Source organism: Mytilus trossulus, chromosome 6, assembly GCF_036588685.1.
Source record: "Mytilus trossulus isolate FHL-02 chromosome 6, PNRI_Mtr1.1.1.hap1, whole genome shotgun sequence".
Taxonomy (NCBI): Eukaryota; Metazoa; Mollusca; class Bivalvia; order Mytilida; family Mytilidae; genus Mytilus; species Mytilus trossulus.
This window is the reverse complement of record NC_086378.1, coordinates 57,947,450-57,972,298: the sequence shown is the minus strand read 5'-3', so window position 1 is coordinate 57,972,298 and position 24,849 is coordinate 57,947,450. Positions and strand designations below refer to the sequence as shown.

At 33.5% G+C, this 24,849-nt stretch overlaps 3 protein-coding genes across 3 annotated transcripts; 1 reads left to right on the top strand and 2 right to left on the bottom strand.

Annotated features, from left to right (window-relative positions):
• Positions 1 to 1,917: 1,917 nt before the first annotated feature.
• Positions 1,918 to 7,259, top strand: LOC134723586 (uncharacterized). Its single transcript, XM_063587158.1, has 5 exons — positions 1,918 to 2,451; positions 4,347 to 4,473; positions 5,047 to 5,183; positions 5,980 to 6,157; positions 6,898 to 7,259. The coding sequence occupies exons 1-5, from the start codon at positions 2,173 to 2,175 to the stop codon at positions 7,152 to 7,154; spliced, it is 978 nt and encodes a 325-aa protein (XP_063443228.1). The 5' UTR covers positions 1,918 to 2,172; the 3' UTR covers positions 7,155 to 7,259.
• Positions 7,260 to 11,995: 4,736 nt separating this feature from the next.
• Positions 11,996 to 16,315, bottom strand: LOC134722847 (uncharacterized). Its single transcript, XM_063586477.1, has 2 exons — positions 15,857 to 16,315; positions 11,996 to 12,880 (listed from the first exon to the last, which is right to left on the bottom strand). Exons 1-2 carry the CDS (start codon positions 16,313 to 16,315, stop codon positions 11,996 to 11,998), a joined length of 1,344 nt encoding a protein of 447 aa, XP_063442547.1.
• Positions 16,316 to 20,185: 3,870 nt separating this feature from the next.
• On the bottom strand, positions 20,186 to 21,325 carry LOC134722846 (uncharacterized). Its single transcript, XM_063586476.1, has one exon. It carries the CDS (start codon positions 21,323 to 21,325, stop codon positions 20,186 to 20,188), a length of 1,140 nt encoding a protein of 379 aa, XP_063442546.1.
• Between the last annotated feature and the right edge of the window lie 3,524 nt (positions 21,326 to 24,849).

Sequence of the window (24,849 nt, the reverse complement as noted above, 5' to 3'; positions counted from 1 at the left end):
TTCTTTACTAATCCTTGATACTATCTTGATAGACCTAAATATAAAGCTTTATTACAACTGTCACATAAACTCAACATTAACCAAGAAAATGAAACATTGATCAATGAACCATGAAAATGAGGTCAAGGTCAGATGAACCATGCCAGGCAGACATGTACAGCTAACAATGGACCGTGAAAATGAGGTCAAGGTCAAATAAAACCTGCGTAACTGACATATAGATCATAAAATATTTCCATACACCAAATATGGTTGACCTAATGCATAAAGTATTAGAAAAATAGACCAAAACTAAAAAATTTAACTTTGACTGCTGAACCATGAAAATGAGGTCAAAGTCAAATGACACCTGTCAGCTAGACATGTACACCTTACAATCATTCCATACACCAATTATAGTAGACCTATTGCATATAGTTTAAGAAAAACAGACCAAAACACAAAAACTTAACTATAACCACTGAACCATGAAAATGAGGTCAAGGTCATATGTCACCTGCCAGTTGGACATGTACACCTTACGGTCCTTCCATACACCGAATATACAAGACCCATTGCTTATTGTATCTGAGATATGGACTTGACCACGAAAACTTAACCTTGTTCACTGATCCATGAAATGAGGTCGAGGTCAAGTGAAAATTATCTGAATGTCATGAGGACCTTGCAAAGTACGCACTTACCAAATATAGTTATCCAGTTACTTATAATAAGAGAGAATTTAACATTACAAAAAAATTGAACTTTTTTTTTCAAGTAGTTACTGAACCATGAAAATGAGGTCAAGAACATTGGACAGTTGACTGACGGAAAGTTCGTAACATGAGGCATCTATATACAAAGTATGAAGCATCCAGGTCTTCTACCTTCTAAAATATTAAGCTTTTAAGAAGTGAGCTAACACCGCCGCCGCCGCCGGATCACTATCCCTATGTCGAGCTTTCTGCAACAAAAAATGCAGGCTCGACAAAAAACAATAGCCTTGGCCTTGTTTTTTATAGGAATACCTGTTCAAGGTATAAAAATAGATAATGTGACGTAATTTCATGTACTATAATGAGCATCTACCGGGTTCTTTAAAACATGGTTAGCCTATCTAATCGAATGAAAAGAATCAAGGGGAAATTGGTCATGGCTTCGGAATAGCAATGCAAATAATTCCGTATTGTACAAAACAAACAAACCAAATATTAACATCAACAATTCTTTATTTGAATTTTAATTTTAAGAAATGTGTTGCTAGATTGCCTCCAAATTTGCGTCATTTCTTCAGAGAGCTCGAACGACTGTGTTTTGCTGTTTTCCAGAAAAGAAAAAAAAAAAAGACGCAACCCCAAATCGACCTCATCGTTTGTTAATTTTATTGTGACTTATCTCATACTGTAGGTAAGAAAAAAATGCCATAGGTATCACTGTGAGATATTTAATTATTTTTTAGCACATACTCGCCCACAGAGAGGTGAAGATAGAATTGCACAGAATCTTGAAGAAAGAATTTCATTGTTTAGACCATCTAGGTCCAGATTTACTGCTACCACTAGTAGCAGGCAGAAGAATAAAAAACCCAGGACATGGACTTGTGAGTTCGTCTGTCTGTCCAACAGAGACGCCATTAAAACGCCTACCGGAGAAGAAAAGGTGGTGCTGAAAAGAGCAGGCTTGGGAAACAAGAAAATACAATTTTGCTTAGATGATAGTGAAGAGCTCTTCACAAAAAAACTATTTAGCGAGGAAGGATTCAACAAGTTGCGAGATTGTGGTGGGTTTGAGCTTCTACGATGCCAAAGCAATTGCAGATTACTAGAAATCATATCTAGTAAATATACACCAGAAAGTTTGAGGTCAATAATTGGTGGTCAATCTAAAATTTACATACGACCAATTCAAGCAAACTTATCAATGAGTGCAAGTCCCGTTGTCCAGATTGCAAATACATCGGAAATAAAAGAAAAATGCAGATTTTGCGAAAAAGATATTCTGATAACAGATCTTAGAGATCATTTGAAGGATTGTGATGATAATGTACAAAATGTACAGTCAACAGAACCTTTTGCAGAAATACAAAGCACATCTAGTTTTAACCTTCCAACAGAATTTGATTCGGTTGACAATTCAGATGAAGATCTTCCACCTTTGCATTTAGCTAGAAATAATAATGAAACCACTACTGAAATGACGGGACAGACTGAAGATCTATTGAAGCGAACAATAAACTCTTGCATAGATTTCTGTACCGAACATAAGGTAACAGATCCTGTTGACATTCTTCGGCACATACAAGAGAAAATTGTTTGTGGCCGAGACCTGGATCTTTCAGATGATGCCACAACTAATGATGGTGAAACCAATTTTATTTTGGTTGATAGGGATACTTTGTTGCAATCGGCTTTTGAAGAGATAACTGCCCTTACAGATCTTAGATTGACTTTGCAAGTACAGTTTTATGAGGAGGTATAGTTTTATACTTGTATCATTAATTTCAATTACTAGTATACCATATGCAATGTAGCCCATGCAAAATGTTTATGACAAGATGAGGCAATATATTAAACAAAGCCTATAAATTATACCATTGTTAATTTTGAAACACAAAAGAAAAGTATTTAGTCTGAGATTTATCCCCAGCTATTGATAAAGTTCATCCTAGGTTCTTCCCCGAACGGAGTATGAACCCACTCTTCTGTAGCAGTGAAATTATTCAAAATTTACTTGATATGAATATTCCATGTACAATGTTTTAACCAAAATATGTCGTTTAAACTTCTTAACTTATTTTTGGCATTTACGTCACAACGTTTACCATTAAAGACGGTGGCATTGACCGCCAGATCAAATTTGTCCAAATCATCAATATACCAGGATAAATAATGGTTTACATTAATGTTACTTAGTCATGTACCGATGTAGTCCCTTCCTACTCCAGCAGGAGCTGGGCTTTCAATTGTTCACTTTCACTTATATATATAACCTACTATGTATTACATCTGTCGTCGTTATTAAATCTTTTATATTCATCTTCTTCTGTTTTTCACTTTCTTTCTAAGAACTATACAACATAAATTTGTTTACAGTTAGTTAAAAATGATTTGTGCACATTAAATGTTTTGAAACGTTATAAAAATGATGTCGATAAAGTGGTAAAGATGGCAGATATCCATGGAAATCCTATGCGAGGAAAACACATATGCATCTGCTTCTATGAAAATGATTAGCAAATACTAACCTGTAGCTCTTTTTCAGGCCAGACACTTTACCCTTTGGCGACATTTTGAGAAACAAACCAAAACCAGTTAAGCCTCGGTCACACCTTACCGGATAGCTCGAACGAACGCCTAACGGATAACTTTTTTTCAATCCGTTCATGTCCGTTAGACGTCCGTTTTTATCCGTTAGACGTCCGACCATATCCGTTGCATGTCCGTTAAGCGTACGTTTTATCCGTCGACGTCCGTTCTGTCCGTTGGAATTTTTTTAGCATGTTCAAAACTTTGAACGGACGTCCAACGGATAAAATGTCCGTTGAACATCCGTTATGCGTTCGTTTTATACGATACTCGTCCGTTTCGTTTCCGTTTTGTAACCGTTACGTGTCCGTGGGACGTCTGGAAGATTAATTCACCAACGGACTTCTACCGGACGTTTAACGGATGTCGAACGGATGAGAAACGGACTTCTACCGGACGTTTAACGGATAAAACGGATATGAAACGGATAAATGCAAATTAAAAATTTCGCGTCTGAAATGCCAATTATTGGTATGTCAGATTTCTTAAGGTTCATGAATTCTTATCATTCATAATCGATCTTAGAGTAAAGTCACGTCTTCACAATCAAGCAGTTCTTATTCAGGCCAGACACTGCATTTTGGCGGAATTTTAAAGAATAAACCATAACCAGAAACATTTGAATATTTATGCGATTTACATTTATTATCATTGTCGCCTTTGGTTTTTCCGGATATCTTGTTCATTCATTTTATCCGGTACGCTTCCGTTAGGTGTCCGTTTTATGCGTTACTCGTCCGTTGGATGTATGTTCGACATCCGTTCAGTCCGGAACGTGTCCGTTTCTCGTACGTTGCATATCCGGTGTGTGTCCGTTATGCATGATCCGTTACACGTCCGTTTTATTCGGTCAGTCCATTAACGGACTCTCTACGGATAACTTTTTTGTCAACGGACAACTTTTGTTTTCATCCGTTAGGCGTCCGTTCGTGCTATCCGGTAAGGTGTGACCGTCGCTATAGATGTGACCACATCTTAACATTTGGTTAGATAGTAACATTTAATGTTTTCAATGTCGGGCTCTTCCAATGCAATATTTACAAAAAAAAATCTCTATTTTAGGGTGCAGTTGATTTGGGTGGACCACGAAAGGAATTTTTTGCAATTCTAATGAGAGATATCAAACAGAAGTATTTTGATCCAGTTAAGGAGTGGTCAAAAGATTATGAGGTTATTGGGAAGATATTTGGTAATTATTTCTCACTAGATTATGCATATGTTCTTCTCGCTATATCTATTATCTAGATTACTTAGCTCGTAATTAGTTTCGGATCAATTTTTTTTGCTGACTGATTAAATTTTGTAAGTCGAAATTTATTGTGGGAGGAAGAGCGGTCTTCTCATTCATTCGTATAGATATTTATATATTTCTCGACAAAACATTTTTATATGAACTACTTATAAATGTTTTTTTAAAACATATTTTCATAAGTAAGTAATGAAATTTTGCACTCGATAATATTTGCGTATCTATACGTAATAAGTTCGGATATCAGTCACACGCAGAATGTACGTGTCCAGAAATCTCTGCGGCAACTACACCTGTATGACATCTCATGGTAACACCCAATATATCTCTTACTTAATTCTTGGGTATTATTTTAAAGGGTATAAACACACTTATCATGTATTATATTTAAGCTTGGAACATAAAGCAAGATAACGAAATAATTGAAAAATGTTATTTTTAAATAACAGTCTCAACTACTCTGTATTTTAATATACAATGTATCCTATATTTATCTTTCTGCTTCTGTTCTAGCTCTCAGCATCCTTCAGAATGGAGCTCTACCACGAATCATGACAACAGATCTGATAGAAGAACTTTTTGAAACGGAGGAACCAAGGCAATTTGTAAAAGACCTTCGCAGGGGTCTTGATTCTTTGGGATTTTATCAGGTACAGCTATAAAATTGAGAATTGAAATGGGGAATGTGTCAAAGAGACAGCAACCCGACCATAGAGCAGACAACACTGAGCAGAAGGTCACCAACTGGTCTTCAATACAGCGAGAAATTCCCGCTCCCGGAGGTGTCCTTCAACTGGCCTCTTAGCAAATATATATTCTAGTATAAGACTTAGTAATAAGTTTTTGATATTTTGTTCATAGATGTGCCTTAAAAAACAAGAGATACTGATAAAAATAGGGTAGTCTTGACCTACATTTCACAAATGAGTGACTGATTAAAGGTTTATGATAGGGTTCATATCTGAGATACAACTCGTAAAGAAAGAATGATATTTTATCAGGAGATGAGTCTTTAATAGTCAGAATCGAGGGTCCTAAAAATATGTTGTCTTTCACACAATGTTCATGGATGAACAAATGAGATGAAAGGCTGCGTTTAAATCCATATCTGAGATGAGGAATACAAATATTTTGTCAGTATATGCATTTTTGATAGTGCTGAGTTTCGAAATCAACTCGTGAAAATGAATTCGATGATATTCCTTTTCATTAGCTTCAATTAAAATATATTCGATTTCATCAACTGCACAATATAAAATAACATCTTATAGCATTATCAAATAACTACTAGTTATTCGAATGAACCAGTTCTGGCAATTTAAGATTTGAGTCATCTCAATATACAGATTATACTATGCACTTTTTTTTATACCAAAAACCTCCATATTACCGGCCCAAAAATGTGGTGCGTGCACCAATTTACTCTCTTGTTTTTTTTCTTTTCAGTTGGTCAGAAGTTTACCCTCATTAATCCACTTGTTCACACCAATTCAACCAACCCCGATCACTTTCAAGAAAATAACAACTTTATTGAAGCCTGAGTTTGCTGCAGAGGGGTCAAATCGAACGAAAGCCGAAAAAAAAGTCTATTCTAAATTTCTTAAATATTTAAGAGAAGCTGCTAGTAAGTATTAGATTTAATAATACCCGATTTATGACTTATAGTAAACGTAATGGAATACTCATTTGGTACGAGTCCAAGTGTCGCTTCAGTAGTTTTTAAACTCCTATAATTGACATAGGTACTTAGGTACAGGACCTATTCACGTCGATCACTAATAAACCAATATACTTGTTTAAAGTTATCAGAACCCGCTGTTGATAGTGAAATAGGATTTGATAGCACAGAGAAAATACATGTTACAATGTACATCTGGTATATTTACATTAATATGACACAGAAAAACGCGAAATTTACTGTGAAAAACAAAATAATATCAGATTATAAAAAAATGAGAGGAGCTAAACAAATAGATTGTCCAGTCCATAAGACATACTAATGAAGTTTTTATACCATGCAAAAAGAATAATCCAGTGGTTATTCTACTTCATCAAAACCCTTTGACCGCTATGTAACACATGCACAAAGGCGTATCAATTCAATCTTTTCAAAGTGTCTGTAACATCAATTTTCGAATCATCCCATATATATTTTGAGCAATGTACGAATCAAAATATGTAGGGCCCAAAAAAGCACGGTTTAAGTTCATCTGTTGCCGAGTATCAACCACTTTTGCTATCGAAGAACAATTTTTAAATGAATCCTATGGAGGTACTGTGCATCTAGTATAGGCTTGTATGAACCTTACTATATTTCAGATTTTCGATTCACATCTCCCATAATATGAATTTATTTTGTTTAAGGTGGAAGAAGGGGCGATGTTAACTTAGCCAAAGTTCTGAAATTTGCAACCAGTGTGGAAGAGGAACCAATATTAGGGTTTACATTGCACCCAAGTCTACATTTTTCAGAGCGTAAATCACATCTACCCACAGGCAATACGTGCATCAACCGACTAATGCTAACAGTTCCAGAGAATGGAGGGAAGCTTCCTGAAGAAGATGTCTTGTTTAACTTTTTCGATTACGCTTTCTGCAATGCTTACTATGGATTACAGTAGTCAGATCTTGAGTTCAATTACATTATGTGTATTTTGTTAATTACTAGCAGAAATAGAAAACACTGCTCCTCGTATAGAACATGTGTTTATACTATTAGAAAGATATTAAGACAGATTTTAAAAAATTATGTACTTCAAATATGATTTGAGTGTTTGTAATTTCCCTTAGCTTGATTGAACAGGAGTCAATACATTCCAGTATTGTATATTATATATATGTCAAAAATGACAGTTCCTTGAATCAGTTCTAAACAGCAGTAAATGAAAAACTGTTCTATCTAAGACATTTATCTTAAGCATGGAAGTGTTCATATATTATAATTGTATCAGGACTATAATTATGGTTAGAAATTTGTTAATGACGTCTAAGATTGTATGAAGTCTTGTGTTTTACTTTGAAGATTGAACAATTAGTTTCATTATTTTGTAACTCATGTATGAAGCTTGTTCCCATGCTTATATTTTGTTAAACTATAGAGCCATTGCTCTTGACTCTAAAATTTCAGGCATATGATTGTTTTTACTTAACACTGTAGAGAGAAAAGAATTATTTCTTCTGAATCTTCACGTGGACCGAGTTTTATTAAACTTTTAAGATGGGGTTTCATTGAAATCTATGTTCTTGTTTTACCTCACATATCAAAAAGAAGATGTGGTATGATTGCCAATAAGACAACTCTCCACGAGAGAACAAAATGACACAGAAATTAACAAATATAGGTCATCGTACGCGGGCCTTCAACCATGAGCAAAACCCATACACCGCATAGTCAGCCATAAAAGGCCCGGATCTGACAATGTAAAACATTTCAAACGAAAAAAACTATTGCCTTATATAAATAAATAAATGTACATAAAACAAATATGTAACACATAAACAAACGACAACCACTGAATTAAAGGCTCCTGACTTGGGACAGACAGGCACATGCATACATTTTGTCAAACTTTCAATCTACAGTGAATATTCTACTTAGGATACTTTTTAAAGCAATTGAGTATCTCCTGTGATATAATATGTGTTGCTTTTATTTCGTATGTCACATGCACCTGTGCATCTATGCAAATAAGTTATGTCATGCGTCCAATATCGAAATGTTCTCGTATGAAGGTGTGAAAATTATATGAAGTTAAAATACTTGTTAAAGAACTTGCTTTTTCACTATTTTTATAAGGTTTGGCTTATTTTTTTATGATAGATTGATTTACCATGATATCATCTCCATTTAACCATATTCTAAAGTATCTGGTTTCGGACATTATTCTCTATATCAAAAGACAATTAAATTCTAAATCAGGACAATGAAATCACCTTGAAAAAAGAAATTTAATGAGAGACTGAAAATCTCAAAGTTGTATACAAACTCATCACTTGAAAAACAAGAATGTGTCCACAGTACACGGATGCCCCACTGGCACTATCAAATTGGAATAAATTCTCTAATTTGGCATTAAAATTAGAATGATGTTATCAAAGGGAACATGTACACTAAGTTTCAAGTTGATTGGACTTCTACTTTATCAAAAAATACCTTGACCAAAAACTTTAACCTGAACTTTGCACTATCATTTTCTATGTTCAGTGAACCGTAAAATTTGGGTCAAAACTCTAATTTGGCATTTAAATTAAAAAGATCATATTATCATAGGGCACATGTTTACTAAGTTTCAAGTTGATTGGACTTCAACTTCATCGAAAACTACCTTGACCAAAAACTTTAACCTAAATGGGGACGGACGCACAGACGGACGGACCAACGAACGGAGGCACAGACCAGAAAACATAATGCCCCTCTACTATCGTAGGTGGGGCATAAAAAGACAACCCATTTCAAAAGAAGAAAATGGTCGAAACTATAAAACAGTACATGAAAGGCTTCATAGATAACTACAGAAGGCAATTTGAACCCCATCTGAAAACGAAGGCGAAAAGCCAACCCTGGTCTACAGAATAGTAAGCATTTAACATTCCGCATGTGACATCCGTCGTGTATGAGTAGAAAGAAACCAACTAACTCGTGATGACTATAGGAAATTTGCTTGAAAAGGGATGATTTCAATTTCACCGCTTTGAACTCTTGGTCCCTTGTAAGGAGCGACTTCATTCAAGGAAATCATGATGGAAAAAAATGATTATATCACATCAACTGGGAGATATACTCATATGAAGGTTTTATTAGAATTTTGCTACATAGCAATGAAAAATTCACCACTGGGAAGCTGCAATCATCGCGTGATCTTTCGGGGATTTCGCCTCCTACCCAGAGGTCCTCTGCCCTGGGGTGGCTGAGACTCGGTGGGGGCATTGGCTTCAAAACTCGGTCCTACCCAGAGGTCCTCTGCCCTGGGGTGGCTGAGACTCGGTGGGGGTCATTGGCTTCAAACTCGGTGAGAGTTTTGAAGCCAATGCCCCCACCGAGTCTCAGCCACCCCAGGGCAGAGGACCTCTGGGTAGGAGGCGAAATCCCCGTAAGCTCAAAACCATCACAAAGTTTGAAGCCCTGCTGTAAACTATATCTGTAGGTGTTACACCACTAATTCGGCCCCGGCCATAAAGCACATACCAGAAAGTAGTACATATTTAACACAAAGATAGTTCCTACGCATGAGTGTAAGTTTTGAAATATGTAGAATATTTAGGTATTTTTGTTATCACATGACAGCTTGAGGACTGGTGATCATTGTAGAACACTTTTGGACTTTTAATTTTAAATATTAAAAAAACTGCACTAAATTTAAAAAAGAGGGTAAATGTTGTCTGTTTATCAGATCTAAAGTACCTGTTTTGGTACATCCGAAGTTCCGGGAACCAGTTCTTTCTTATATGCCATTATGTTGATTTTTTTCAGTACAAGACATCATAAAGTATGCAATTGCTTTGAAATGCAATGATTGCCACTTCATTTTAACTTAAAACAAAGGAGATGTGCCTGCTTGAAACAGAGGAATTTAACATAGAAAGCAATGGGACCATGAATTAGTGGTGTACTTTGTATTCTCCTACCTTATTCTATCGCAAGTCACTCTCGTCAAAACTATGTTAACACTATTCTATCGAAAAATTTCGACATTTTGAGATTTAAAAACACGCTGAGAGTTAGACATTGAACTCGGAAATATTTCACAAAAACACACTGCGATTAAAAAGACTGAAAATTACGCAATGCAAATTAAAAATTAAACACTGATAACTGAAAATTACAAACTGAGATGAAGTAACTGAAAAATTCGCACGGAATTTTGTAGTTACCCACCGACATTTGTGTGAACTTTTTATGCGCTCATATCATACTGAATCTGACACCTAGGGGACACAACTCGTACATTTTTAATATGGCGTTAAATGTTTAATAAAAACAAATAATTGATTCAACGTATAGAAAAAAAACTGTCCTGACTAAAAGAGCAAGAAAATACCCTTTTACTTTCACAAAATATAACCAAATAGTGAACATTTTTATCAAAATTTAAAAAAAAACCACTTGAACAAACTGTTCAAAGAGAAAAATGCAGTGACATTTAATGCCTATTATATATACTACTGTAACAATAGGAATAGGCCAATGTCATTGAGCTACAAAACTCTTCTGTAGGCGGATACACAGTTAAAATTAAAACACAAAAAAAAGAAGTTCTTTGTTAGAGAATAATGTAAGAAAGGCGAGATAAGTAAATTTGAATTGTTTACACCTAATACTGTGGGCTTTAAAAGTTTAATGAATGTGCCTCATATCGGAGTAAATGCATCTATTGTATGTGTTTTTACATATATTATCAAATTCAGCGTTGGTGTGTATGTAAACTTTTAAGCTATAGTACGGTACCTAGAAACAGTCGATTCTCGTGGATTTTTTTTTTGCATAAATACCGCCGATAATCTTAAAAGAAAGACCAGATTTTTTCTAAAAACATCAGTTTGCATCTCTGACTCTTGATAATCTCATCAAAAAAGAAAGTGGAGTACACATTTTTAGGCCCAGGCGTGTTTGAGTAGGTTGTTCTATCTATACTTATAAAACTTCTCTGTAACCTTTGTACTTGCATGGTTTTATGAGAAATCTATCTATAAAAGAAACGTATACAAGAAGCATTCGCCTCAGAATATATTTACATCTATTTATACTTCTACGTGTGTCTTTTTTCTATTTATTTCATCTCCGTGTATCTTTTTAAAATCTAAGTGTGTAATTTTGAATTTTCAGTATGTAATTTAGGGTTGTAAAGTGTTAAATATTAAAAAAAATTATTTTCAAACTCAAGACTTGGAGAAAACGCATGGATTATTATTTCATTTGTAACTGGCTTTTAGATAGTTTTCAGTAACTGCGAGTACGTTTTTTGAGTTTAACCAAGGCAACTAAATTTTAGTTTGTTTTATATTGTACTGTTAAATAACTGTCCCAGGTCAGAGGACGGTAGAGCGCTCATAAACTTGTTTTAAATCACCCATATACCTAATTTGCATGTCGCAAGTCAGCAATCTGTGGTGCAGTGGTTGTCGTTGGTGTGTGTCATATTTGTTTTTCGTAACTTTTCTTTTTTTAGTAGACCGTAAATTTCTGGTTTGAATTGTTTCCCATTTTTCATATCGGTGGCTGAATTTTTGTCTCATGTGCAATCAACCACATCTCCTTATTTAATACATTCTATATTGAACCGAATTGTAAAAGAAAAGGAATATAGAATACAAATACAAATTGTAAACTGTTTTACTCAGTTTGTTTTTACGAACTCAAGTAGTGCTTCTTTTTTTAATCAATCTGAATGTTAAAAGACTTGAAAACAAATTTGAAGCACGACACGTTTCTTAAACAGAAAAGTTGCAAGCATTGATTTTACAATTAAGAATTCCTCTCAATAATTTGTACTGCTTGGTGATAAATATCGATTCCATAATATGAAGATGCCCAATTACTGGGGCAATGTAAGTTAAGTTCTTCTTGACAAATTGCATTTACTGAAAAAGCCCTGGAATCTAGAATTGGCCTTGTATCTTGTATACCGTCGTAGTCATTAAAATTGTCCTCATAATTGCCCTCAGTTCCATAATTTCCAATGTTCAAAATATCAAAATCTGTTGGATTATTTATCATTCCTGCTGTAAATAATCGGAGAGGCGACGATTTTGCAGTCCTTATGCGATGTTTTCCCCATGCCTGTGCCCAAACGCTCAATTTCTCATTTATTTTTGGCAAAAAAACGTGATGCAGCGCATACATCTTGTTGTCATCTGAAATATCAAGAAAACACTCTTCTTCCATGAAATGAAAAAGATCATAATAGTAGCACAATACCCCTTCGAACACGTCTCTCCACAACCTTTCGATTCTCTGATTGTGGCAGCTTTTCCCGGTAATCATACTTCCACGGTTTGGACCGCGCTCTTTAATCATGAAATCAGCTACTAATGAGTTTTCCTGTCCTTTATCTGAGCGCACACGTAAAGGTAACCCGTAATTTACAACAGCAGTTTTGAAAGAATCGAGGACTGTTGTTGCTTTATTATTGTCACGGCAATTAAGAAAAGTCACAAATCTGCTAAAACCATCTATTCCCCCTAACACAATGAAATTCCATCGGATTAGCTTGTGATTACTGTCAATATGCCAGATGTGATTAACACCATCCACGTTGTATATTCGTCTATGCAATCGTCTCTTCTTTCTGTCCTTTATGCCAATTTCATCAATTCGATGTAAGCTCTCTCTTATACGTGATCTTGTCACCTGTTAAAAATTGAATATATAGATAGATCATAGAAAATTAAATAGAAGAAATTATTAATTTCAAATTAAATAATCAATTTGACCGACAGTCTTTTGCATATTTAGAAAAGAAGAAGAGACAGACAGACTACCAGTACATGCACAACGTCCAATGTGCATGTGACAGTAGTTAAACTACAATGTAATTATGTATGCTACATGTAATAACTAAGTATTGCAATAATGAGCATTTATGGTTAAAGTATTCAGATTCCAAAGAGATACCATGCATTGTAGCAACTAAAGTAATATTTTGTCGTGCCGATCTAGTGCATACTTTTATTAAGAGATGAGCCTATCTGACGTGTTCCCTATATCATATGGCGAAGGTCGGTTAGCTGTAACAGCCAAAAATCATAAACGAGACAAATTAAAAAGCACATACAGAGTACACCCCGTTTATTAACGAAGAAAGTCATATTTGATGATGTTAATGAATTATGTTATCAATCGTACTTTTATTAGGGTCAAATGCAATACTTCATCAAATTCTGTAAATGACAAACACTAAGCTAGTACAGTGGTCACAACTAACGTGTTAGTATTAATGAGCTACACATTTAAAATAAAATCATGTGTTGAACTTGATACATAACATAGTCTTGCCTTTATGACTCGTCAGGAAATATAGTCGCAGAAAAAAATCACAGAAAGTTCAAATACAAATATTATTAGGTCGTTTTTTTTTCTTTCTTTGAGAGATGTGTGTCAAAACTATTCCCCATTAATACTTTTAAATAGAGAGCCATCATTAAGGATGTACTTAGGTGAGGTTTTGGAATTTGTGTCAAATGTTCGGACTCCTTGGTGTTTTCCCATACAATACAATGTAAAATTCTTTGCTCCAAAACACCCATTTGTTTTTTCATACAAGACTTAATAGCTCATGAAAGGTCATTTACCAAAATTTTAGAAGATTCTTAATTTTCGTTCTTTTGTTTTGAGACCTTATTCTACCACTGCAAATATAAGGTAAAAGTCAGAGTTAGCCTTTTCCCGCCATAATTTAAATCTCAAATATCTCGAAAAGGAGGTCCATGACCTATCAATATTTTTAGCTTATTTCTATCCTTAATTGATGCTCTACCAGCTTATAGTATCAATGTTAACTTCTTAATTTATTAATTTTCCCCTTACATCCTTAAAAGATTTCTATCATTTTTTCAAAAACTACAAGTTTGAAATGGGAATTTTGCAACAGAATAAGTTACAGAACTTGCATCATTAACATTTTGTTTTGTCGTGATAAATCCAATCTTCAAATGGGTGCAATTTTTATTAAATATTCGAACAGTTTTGATAATAGTACGAGTTTTCACGAAAACGGTGTTAACTGAATGTATTTAGAGGAGATTTTAGCAGAAGTAATTATATCTCATTTCTGTGATTAAGAGTTACGTCTTGACCGTGAAAAGATTTTGTTCTTGTTAGTTTGTTTTTTCAGCCAAATATTTTCCTTGTGTTGTTTTGTTGTTTCACAAAATATTTTGCCCCATAACAACTCTTTTTATTTTCGTACAAGACTTCAATAGCTTTAAATGTGAATTACTAAGATTTAAGCAGATTCGAGATGTCTTTTCTTTCCATAAGAGACCCCAAAAAATTACCAATGCAAATTTAAGGTTAAAATTTAGATTAGCCCTTTCCAGCCATTTAAATAAAAACCTCAAATAATCTCAGAAAGGAGCTCCATAACCTATTAAAATATTTTTTGCGTATACCTATATGATATTGGTAAACAGGTAACTTAAACCTATAAATAGCCGGATCTTCTGTAGTTTTGTAAACACAAACAACGTTAAATGATATTATACTTCATAACGTGTGACCTCACTTGTGTGGTAAAATTTGTTGATTGATATTACGTAAGGCTATTCTGAATGAATTATATATCTGCAAAGCGAGAACACTTTCCATGTTCATCAGCTAAGGGACGGCTAGCCTTTTTTGAAAAGCTATTACTGGTATTGTTCCTTAAATTAAGTAAAGCTTATCCGATTTAAAGTATCAATTTTTATCTTATCAATTCTTATCTTTATATCAATTTTGAACTCTTGATTTTTACGAGATCACTTCAATACTTCCGTAATAAAATTAAGAATACCAAAGTACTCTGATCTTTGTGTGATGATCCTGTTATGGGGTGGGTTACTGTCTTGTTGAAGTTGAATGATAGAAAAAAGTATTTGTACTTCGGGACAGGACAAATCTTTTGTGTATTTTATGAACACAAATTTTAGTCATTCTTACCATTACTGAACGCTGTGGATAGTTAACTTTGCACTGATAGAAAATAGTACAGTTATTTCTAGTATATTTGTGCTCATAGATATACTCGTATAGGTGGCATGGTAGTATTTCCTGGCCCATAAGGGATAATGATGGCCTTTTTAGAATTTTTTACCACTTTTTAACACGGCAAAAAATTCTACATTCACAGTTAACTGAAGTACTGTAATTTTACTTTTCAGAAATGAATTAAAATATGTAACATAGCCGTTTGTTTGTTTTGCCTGATTCATCCCTCAGTTTGATAAAATATGTTCAATTGATACTGGTTTTTTTTGTCCAATCACACTGCTTAGAATCATTAACCTAAGTGTGCCACCTATAGACATGATAGAAAAACGTGATAGATAATTGAAATGACGGGAAAGCAAAGACGTTACAGATATTAGAAAAAAGAGGAGGCAAAACAATTACTCTCCCGCCCAAAAAGAACATTTACCTAGTATATATTAAAAGATTCGACCAAATGTATGACACGAGTCGAAGTCAATTTTGTATCTCCTTTCATTAATTCCGGTACTAGTATGCACAAGTAGAAAGTTACATCTATTGTTTTAAAAGCAATACTTTTTAAAATGGCTGGGAGTTAATTAGTATAGGTAATAAAATGAAATGAAGTGGCAATAAAGTAAGAGAGAATGAATATACCTGTATAGCTGTCTTTTCGACTAAAAGTTCTTTAATCATCTTTTCGCCACAGCGAGGAAATTCCACCACTAGCTCCTGTATCAATAAGTCCAAATCTTCCTCCGAAATGTTTGAAACGTTTATTTTTTTTAAATTACACTGTCTCATTCTTCTATACACTGTACTTTCGGAAGCTGATAGGAGCTTTGCTATTTCACGAACAGTAAACTGGCATTCCAAAAAAAATTGAAGAATATCCTCTGGTATATTAAATTGCCTAATTCCAGGAGCTCGGTACATAGTCGAAGAACCATGATTTAAACACTTCAAACGAAGGTTCATTATTGCAGATCCATCAGTTACACCTAAATTTTGCAACTCATATTTCGATAATTTTCCAACTATATCTGGTGTAATCTTTTCATCATTAAAACGCGATACTAACGTACCAAGGTTTAAATCTTTCAAAATATCATCCATTTTGCAAACAAGACTAACAGATTTGAGCGGGGTTTATCGTAACTTCAGAGAAGCGGATCGGAATCAGTTTTGACGTAGACAGTAATCGTTCTAATCTTAATCATGTTCATTGACCATAACAACGATGAAAGCACATCATATAATGTCGTTCTGACACCATATAATGAAGTTAGTCTAACCACATAATATAATGATAAGATCACATCATATAAAAATGAATGCACACAATATAAGGGTAAACGCACATAAAATAAAGACAATTGTACAACATATAATGCTCTTTGTACATAATATAAGGACACAATCATATCATATAAGGATACATGCACGACATATAAGTATAAATGCACATCACATAAGGATGTAAGCACAACATATAAGTATACATGCACATCATATAAGTATATATGCACATCATGTAAGTATATATGCACATTATATAGGTAAATATGCACATCATATAAGTATATTTGTACACCATATAAGTACATATGCACATCATATAGGGATATTTGCACAGCATATAATGATATTTGGACATCATATAAGTATATATGCACATCATAAAAGTGTTAATGCACATCATATAAGGATGTTTGGACAGCATATAATGTCAACTGGACATCATATAAAGGTTTGTGCACATCATATATTGACAAATGCACATCACATAAGGGTAAAATCACATCATATAATGTCAAATGGCCATTATAAGACAGTTTTGGCGTTCCATACTAGTGCATTTGAAAGGTCATTGATTGATATATATCTTATACTTTTCCCCTACCAAATGCAAACCAAAGTTAGTCTGCCCCTATGTCACGGAATAGCGAAACAGCAATGACATCAGTATCGACTGTTTGAGTCATGACTCAGTTAAGTCTAGGTTTCACTGCATCAGACACATCTATCTTGATTCTTGTATCAGTCTCTTCGTGTAAACATGGTGCTAAACTTGAAAGTGGTGGATAACACTGAACATCCTGAGCATTTGTTGCTTCAACTACCTTGTACTCAAAATTGTATTGAGCAAGCTCCTGTGAATGAAAACTTAAAAGTTCTTTCTTACTGTCGTCATCTCTCAGAAAACTTTCCCAATTTTGAGGATGTTTTTAATCCTGGGTTTGTCTGTGTATTCCCTTTTCCTTAAATGTTGCCCTTGCTTCTTTTAGCAGCTTTCAAACTACCAGTTTTGTCTATGTTCTCATTCAACACTACATCCACTGTTGTTATAGTTTCAAGGTGTTTCCTAACGAGTATGATGATTGGGTGTTATGTCCTTACCTTAATAAAATACCTTGAGACTGTAACAAGAGTGGATGAAGTCTTTGATTAGTATGGTAGTTGTAGCAACAAATGCTCAGGATATTCTATCTTATTCACCACGTGATGTATTTTAAGTGTAGCACCATGTTCACATAAAGAGACTGACACTTAAATCATGGTGCATGTGTCTGATGCAGTGACACACGCACTTAAACGAGTCATGATTAACAGTCACTGATGATGCTGTCAATACTGTTTCGCTATTCCGTGACATAGGGGCAGACGAACTATAGATTGTATCTGGGGAGGCAAAAATCTTTGGATTAATATCTATCAATGGCTTTTCAAATGCACTAGGCAATGAGTGATCACACACTTTTATTTCTGACCCATACCTTATGACGGGTTGTGATACTGTTCTCTCTTTGCTTGAAAAGGAAAAAAAAAGACTGCGTGGGAGACATTGATGGTATTTGAAGATGTGACTTTAACATAAAGAATGATGATTGATCAGCCTAAATCACCGGGGTTTTACTGTAAGATCGCACAAACTTATCAGATCTAACATGATTAACGAAGCAAGAAAGTCAATTTTTGCACAAAAGGGAAAACTCATTTTAGGTGAGGCTATTCCCACGACTTGTTCTAGTCTTTTCAAGCATGTAAAACGTGTAATATACTAATGCAGGTGTTTAGTGAGACGAGCTTTGGATTGACTCTTATGCTACCTAGTCTTGTCACTAATGGATTATGAAGGGACAAAGAGGGTCCCTTTTTAAAAAAAACTCTTTCTGAGACCTCATCTTTTTTCAGAAGCTTGTACATTATGGATGTAAGAAAGGATGCCTGGGTTATTTTTAATGTGTAAAATCAGGTCTCCCGTGCACTACCTTGTGTGCATGTGGTGGTTACTGTGAATAAACATGTATTCTTGGCCAAATAGTAGTAATTTTAAATATTTTTTAGTACTATAGTGATTTTATTTTGTTTAAATCAATCTATCCAAAACTCTACATTGAGGACTCATCTTTGAAATTTACGTCATATTTTTACCGGAAGTGTCAACTTTATATCTCAGTATTTACACCATGCTAGAATAACTGGTTTTGGGGATAACTTAAAGCCAAAAGTTTAATGACCAGCACAAAATAAAATCATTTTCTTTACATTTTGAAAAAAGTTGAAAATTTGAATAAAAAATTGATATTTCTCTGTCCGCCATTTTGGATACTTCCGGAAGTAAGAGTTTTTAAGACATATGTCTTATACATTGTCTCCATCAGAGGCACCAAAGAAAAGTTCATACACAATGTAATTATAGTAGCAATACGTTAACACACATTTCAATTACCCTCCCTAAAAAAATAAGCTTATTTTTAAGTACAATGTCCTCCATATTGGATTTTAACCGGAAGTGGGGTTTCTGAAGACATCTAATATATTTAATTTATCCAAAAGTAGTAAAACACAAAGGTTTGTACCAAATATTATGATAGTAGCATGATAATAGGACATTTTTACACGCTAGCCTTCGATATTGGGCTGATTTAAGTATGACGTCCGCCATTTTGGATTTTACCGGAAGTGAGACATTTTTTTCAAATGCCTCCCTATCTGAAATAAAAGAGTAATAGTTGAGGATAGTCTATGCCAAATTTCATGCTTGTAACAGGATGTGCACAATTTTTCACAAAGCCGCCGGACTATATCAGGTAAAATAAAAGGAACCAAATACACTTTTTTATAAAATAAAAATAAAATGTTGCTAAAAATGTTTTTAAAAAGTGTAAGAAAATCATGTTAAGTCTAATGACATAGAAGGCCGTACGGTGACCCATAGCTGTTAATGTCTGTGTCATTTTGGTCTCTTGTGGACAGTTATCTCATTGGCAATCATATCACATCTTCTTTTTTATGTATTAAACTTATAGATTTTTAATTATTGTTCACTTTACTATTTACGAATTTATTAACTTTTTATTTAAAAACAAATGGCACATATGCAGTACAAAAATAAGCAAAAATGGTACATTCAGTTTAAGTGTTGGATGCAGCTCTACCGTTGTTTTTTAAAAGTTTTCCTTTTATGTATAAAACATATACGTATAAACTAATAGACTTAACATAAATTAAAAATATCATAAATCTTAATATAATTCCGTAAAAATTAAGGAATCTAAAAACATGTCGCCATGTAAATTAAAATAGGGATATTGAAAGGTTAAAATGAAAATCATGTAAATATCTAAAAAAAAAACACGATGCACGTGGGATTCAGGAATTATACCTCTTCAACGAACTCATTATAAGACTGTTTAATTATATAAGATGCAAGTGAAAGTTAAAACACTTAAAAGATATGAAATCGTGCGGTGTATATGCGATGCACGGAAATCACAGTGCAGCTACAACAACTTAAACATAAATAAACGAAAACATGCATATTCAAGTTTTTCAAAGTAAATGTTACAAATATATACATATCGACACCATATGATAAAACTTGCACGTACAACTATCGTTTTAACTAATACGTAAGATAACAACACGATCATAGCCTGGTGAACTTTCATGTGTCGAGATGTCCTAAAAATTGAAACCTATCTAATAAGTTCTTTTAAAACAATTATTGTTACGGTAATTTGCCAGCTGTATTTTCTGGTGCATTATTGCGGAATAACAAGTTATCCCTGACAATTTTTCATACTGCTTAAATCTTTTAAGCACATTCATGACATAGTGTTTATATCTTAGGAAATTACAATCACAACTTAGCGGATTCCCAGTTAAATCAACAATAATCGGCACAGAACCAGTGAGATAATCTTGCATGTCTTCTGGAATTTCAGTTATCGAGTTCTTAGATAGATTAACCACCAGCGGCTTTGATTTTGAGATCTTTTCTGTCGAAGGTGCTCCCAAAAAGTTGAACTGTGTAATAAAATTATCAGAAAGATCTAAAAGTCTAAGTTGTGGAAAACTTTTCCTCCAATCGGTTAACTCTTGAGGTACGTTACTATATCCGTTGTTCGGGGAAAGGAATGTGTGAAGTTTCGGGAAATCTGAATAAGCAGTCATCAGATGAAAATGATATTTGCTACGAGATGTACTTATACCTTCATCCAGGTATGTTAAGTTTAAATATTTGCATCTATATCCTCTGTGCCTAATTCTGTTTAAAAGTTCATCGAATGAAAAATTCCATACAAAATTTTCTGTTTCAATATCATCCTGTTTGTTCGTAGCCATAGGCGTGTATGTTATATTTCGCCAAACTGACCTCTGTAAAGTTTGTTGTCCACAATCGATTTCCTGTGTCAATGGTGTACTCAGTAAACGAATCACTTGTTTCATATTGACAGTAATAACGCAATTATCTAAAGATAACTCTTGTAGCTCATCTTTCAAATGTGTTGGAGTGAAGGACTCTGAAAAGAATCCGTCCAGTATACACCCTTTCACGTTAAGTTTGGTAAGTCCTCTAGCTTTCATTGGCCAAGGAATGAAGAATACCCTCTTCGAACTACAGGTTACGTCTAAAGATATTTTAACTGCTCTCTCAAGTTCAGATGTCCATTGTTTAAAGTCGGTAAAATCTAAGTGAGAGTCTACAAAGACTTCACATTTCCTAAAATTGGCAGCCTTATTTTGTGGACAGTTCATATCAAAGAAACTGCGAGACTGACATATTACTGTTAGTATCAGATCAATTCCTACAAGTAGTCCTAACAAGTGTCGAAACATTTTCTCTGTTTCCAGTACGAATATGTGAACGTTAATTTTAATCTTATTTATATGTACTTGCAATGTGTACACGTCATTAATTTCAAAAGGTATGACAACCTCCGGGCATGATATAAAATACAGACTGCACTTGTAGTGTGGGCGACATACATTTTCTGTAGTTTTCTGTGAAATTAAATAACCACGTCGTTTTCTGCGACCGTAGGGGATTTTTTTTAAATAAATTGGGTAAATATGGATTGATGAAAACCTATATTCTACATATTCAAACACGTAATTTTTCCAATAATTGTTTTTAGACGACAACTATTGACAAACAGAGATGACCATGTACCTAAAGTTTACACAGAAATGTATGAATAAAAGGGGGAAATATTTTTGGAAGATCCTTTTTAAGGCAGTAAAACATATAATAAAAACGAGAATATTATGTTATTAAAAAGATCAATGAATACTCGCTTCGAACTGATCATTAAGTGTTGTGACTTGATTTAAAACTTCCATTTATAAATTTATATACACTAGTTTCAGTTTAGATATTTATGAAATGGACCGGATTCTAAATCAAATTTTGTTATATACCAAACATGTACGTATATTAATTAAATAAAGCAGAATAAATTGATATTTTTTTATTTTCATGCACTTTTGATGTATACTGAAACTTTGCCACAATGATTATTAACATCATCTCTCATTTAAAAAAAATGTCCCAAACGTTTACCTAACCAAAGTCACAAGACTAAAGCATTACTGATTTATCAGGTGCATTTAACAACATCCTTCATAGAGATATTTAAATCAACATATAACATATTGGGGAAATACCTTACATGTTGTATGAACAATATTTATGATCTGTGTTTACTGCACTCTGTGGCGATGGTTTATTGTTAGTGTCAGTTACAAAATATGTTGAGAAAAAGAATTTAAAATACCCTTTTTAATGTTCAGTAGATAAATTCAGCTGTGTGATATTCTAATTAAAAGTTAGATTTAAGATAAGCAAACTTCAAATACTTAATGTAAAGTCTAAAATTTAGATTATCAACCAAACGGTTTAGACTAATCATCGGGTTTGTATTTACGTCAGGTGCTCCGGAAGGGGGAGCAGATCCTGCTCCACATGTGACACCCATCGTGTTGCTTAGGAAAGGTATATCCAGAAAAGCTATTCGGACACATTCAATTTATAACGCGTTGTTTCCATTTTTGTTCACTCGAATACCAGTGCTATATTTCAATAACGGAAATTTTATGTATAAAGTCATACACATTTTTAATTTTGTTCATTTTTATTTCTAAATTTCCTACTTTTTGAAAGGTCTGACTTATCACAGTAATATGAACAATATCGTAATACCCACCAACGTCTGTGTTGTGCATCTTTGTTCGACGAAAATCGACTTATACAACATAAACTGATGCAAAACTGAACAGCAAATCAAAATGAAATTCGTCGTAGCCAGAAAACTTGTTAACCAAACTGTATAAGTACATATTATATATAACTTAAATGAACAAAAAAATATTTGTTACGTCATATCATTATGAGATATGTTTATCAAACTGTCCTAAGATCGGTCCTATAAGATACTCTTCGAATAGAAATTATAATGAAGTTAAAAAAAATGTATGACCGACTGACCACATGTCTCAGCATGCACATGGAAGCTGTCTTGGGATTATTTGAACTAGGATGTCATAACTGCACTCCTAAGTATTGGGTTTAAAGAAATATACCAAATGAAAAAATTGAAATATTGTATAAACTTTAACCAACAATTTTAATTTAAAAAAAACAAACCGATTAATTATCAGAAAATAATTATTAGTTTTCAAGTAAAGTTTATAAATAGTTTTGATATAATAATTGTACATTTAAACTCTATGAAACAAAACATAAGTAAAAAAATGTAACTACGTTATATATTAGATTTGAACAAACTGATTGTAAATAGATAAAATTAAATATAACGAGGGAGCTGAATTTAAAGTGTCACGGTTTCATTCATGTACTTAAAAGTTCAAAGTCAAATCTCGTGCATCTTTCATATAAATTGTGACTACTTCAACAATTTCATTTTATTACTGCAAATAACATACGACAGGCGTGTTAATAGGACTGAGCAGGAGAAGAGATTCGAATTTTCCTGATGCAGGGCCCAGTTTCATTCTAATTATAAAAAATATATATATGGTATGATTGCCATGAGGCAACTCTCCACAAGAGACCGGAAATAAGATCACTGATAAAATATGTTAATTAAATTAAAACGCATCCAATAATAAATTAAAAATATGAAAACTTGATAGAAATTTGTGTTAAACAAAATTGTGGGACTGTTAACAAAAGCAATTTATTTATCCAATACAAAAAATTGAAAATGGTGTGAGCAAAATATCATATCTTAATTTTGTCTAATTTTGACCAGCTCAAACCACCTCGACTATATTTTCAAATAAATATTTTAATTATTCTATAGAATCTCCCACTTTTTTTATTTTTTTTAATATTTTGTTATAACACAAAAACATGAAAAAAGTATGAGCTAATTCAGTTTTCAACTATAATTAATTGCTTAAATTACTAAATAAACTTACTAAACATGCTTAATTTGAAGATCTGTCAAATGGATTTATATTTACACATGTAATACTAGAAATGTTATTAGGAAACAACTTTATATCAAGAATAATCACCTAATATGCATACATTCCAGAGTTCACTTATTGCCTAAAGCTATGTTCGGCAATAGGATGAATAATCATCATCAGATTTCAGGCAATAAGCTTAATGCCTGAAAAATTCAGGCAATAACTTAATGCCTAGGCGTTAGCTTATTGCCTAGGATTTAAGCTTAATGCCTAATTTCACTTATTGCCGCTAACATATATATAATCAAACATTTTGTGAGCAACATATAAACACATTAAAATTTACACACGAGCATTAGGGAATAAGTTATATTGTAATTTAAAAGTTCGGTTTATGTGGTATGGTTTGTGTAATTCGATGTTATGCCAGATAGAGCACCAGTAAAGCTACATCTACGAATAGAATATAATGTAGTTTGCCTAATTGACAGTAAAAATATAAAGTCCGCCCTATCTAACAACATAGTAAATAAAAAAATGAATGCATTGCCAGATATAAACATCTTTGAAATCTCATTTAAAAACCGTTAAGTCCTCCAAGAATTGCAGATTTATTATCAGACATTTGCAAAGTTTGAAACTAATTCGAAATTTGTTCAGCCAATACAACCTGTTAATTAGTATATCAAGCGCAAAAACTAACGTGTTTTAGTTGAAAGTAAATTATTACATATGCTTCAAGACAAAGCTTATTCTCAGGAGGACTTACATAAACATATCAAAACTGCAAAGAAAACCGACTTGAAATTGATCTTTGACACTGTATGACAGTTAAAAAAATAAATTAGAAGGGAAATTTAAACGGGAAAATTTATTTTAGAGACAGAAGCTAACTAAGGCGTAACCACATGAAAGTCAAGTGTTGT

Excerpts from the sequence above, each read along its gene's own strand:
- LOC134723586 (XM_063587158.1), top strand. The coding sequence starts at position 2,173 with ATGACGGGACAGACTGAAGATCTATTGAAGCGAACAATAAACTCTTGC. Across the intron at positions 2,452-4,346 it reads AAGTACAGTTTTATGAGGAG|GGTGCAGTTGATTTGGGTGG; the intron begins GTATAGTTTTAT and ends TCTCTATTTTAG. Across the intron at positions 5,184-5,979 it reads ATTCTTTGGGATTTTATCAG|TTGGTCAGAAGTTTACCCTC; the intron begins GTACAGCTATAA and ends TTTTCTTTTCAG.
- LOC134722847 (XM_063586477.1), bottom strand. The coding sequence starts at position 16,315 with ATGGATGATATTTTGAAAGATTTAAACCTTGGTACGTTAGTATCGCGT. Across the intron at positions 12,881-15,856 it reads TCGAAAAGACAGCTATACAG|GTGACAAGATCACGTATAAG; the intron begins GTATATTCATTC and ends AATTTTTAACAG.
- LOC134722846 (XM_063586476.1), bottom strand. The coding sequence starts at position 21,325 with ATGTTTCGACACTTGTTAGGACTACTTGTAGGAATTGATCTGATACTA.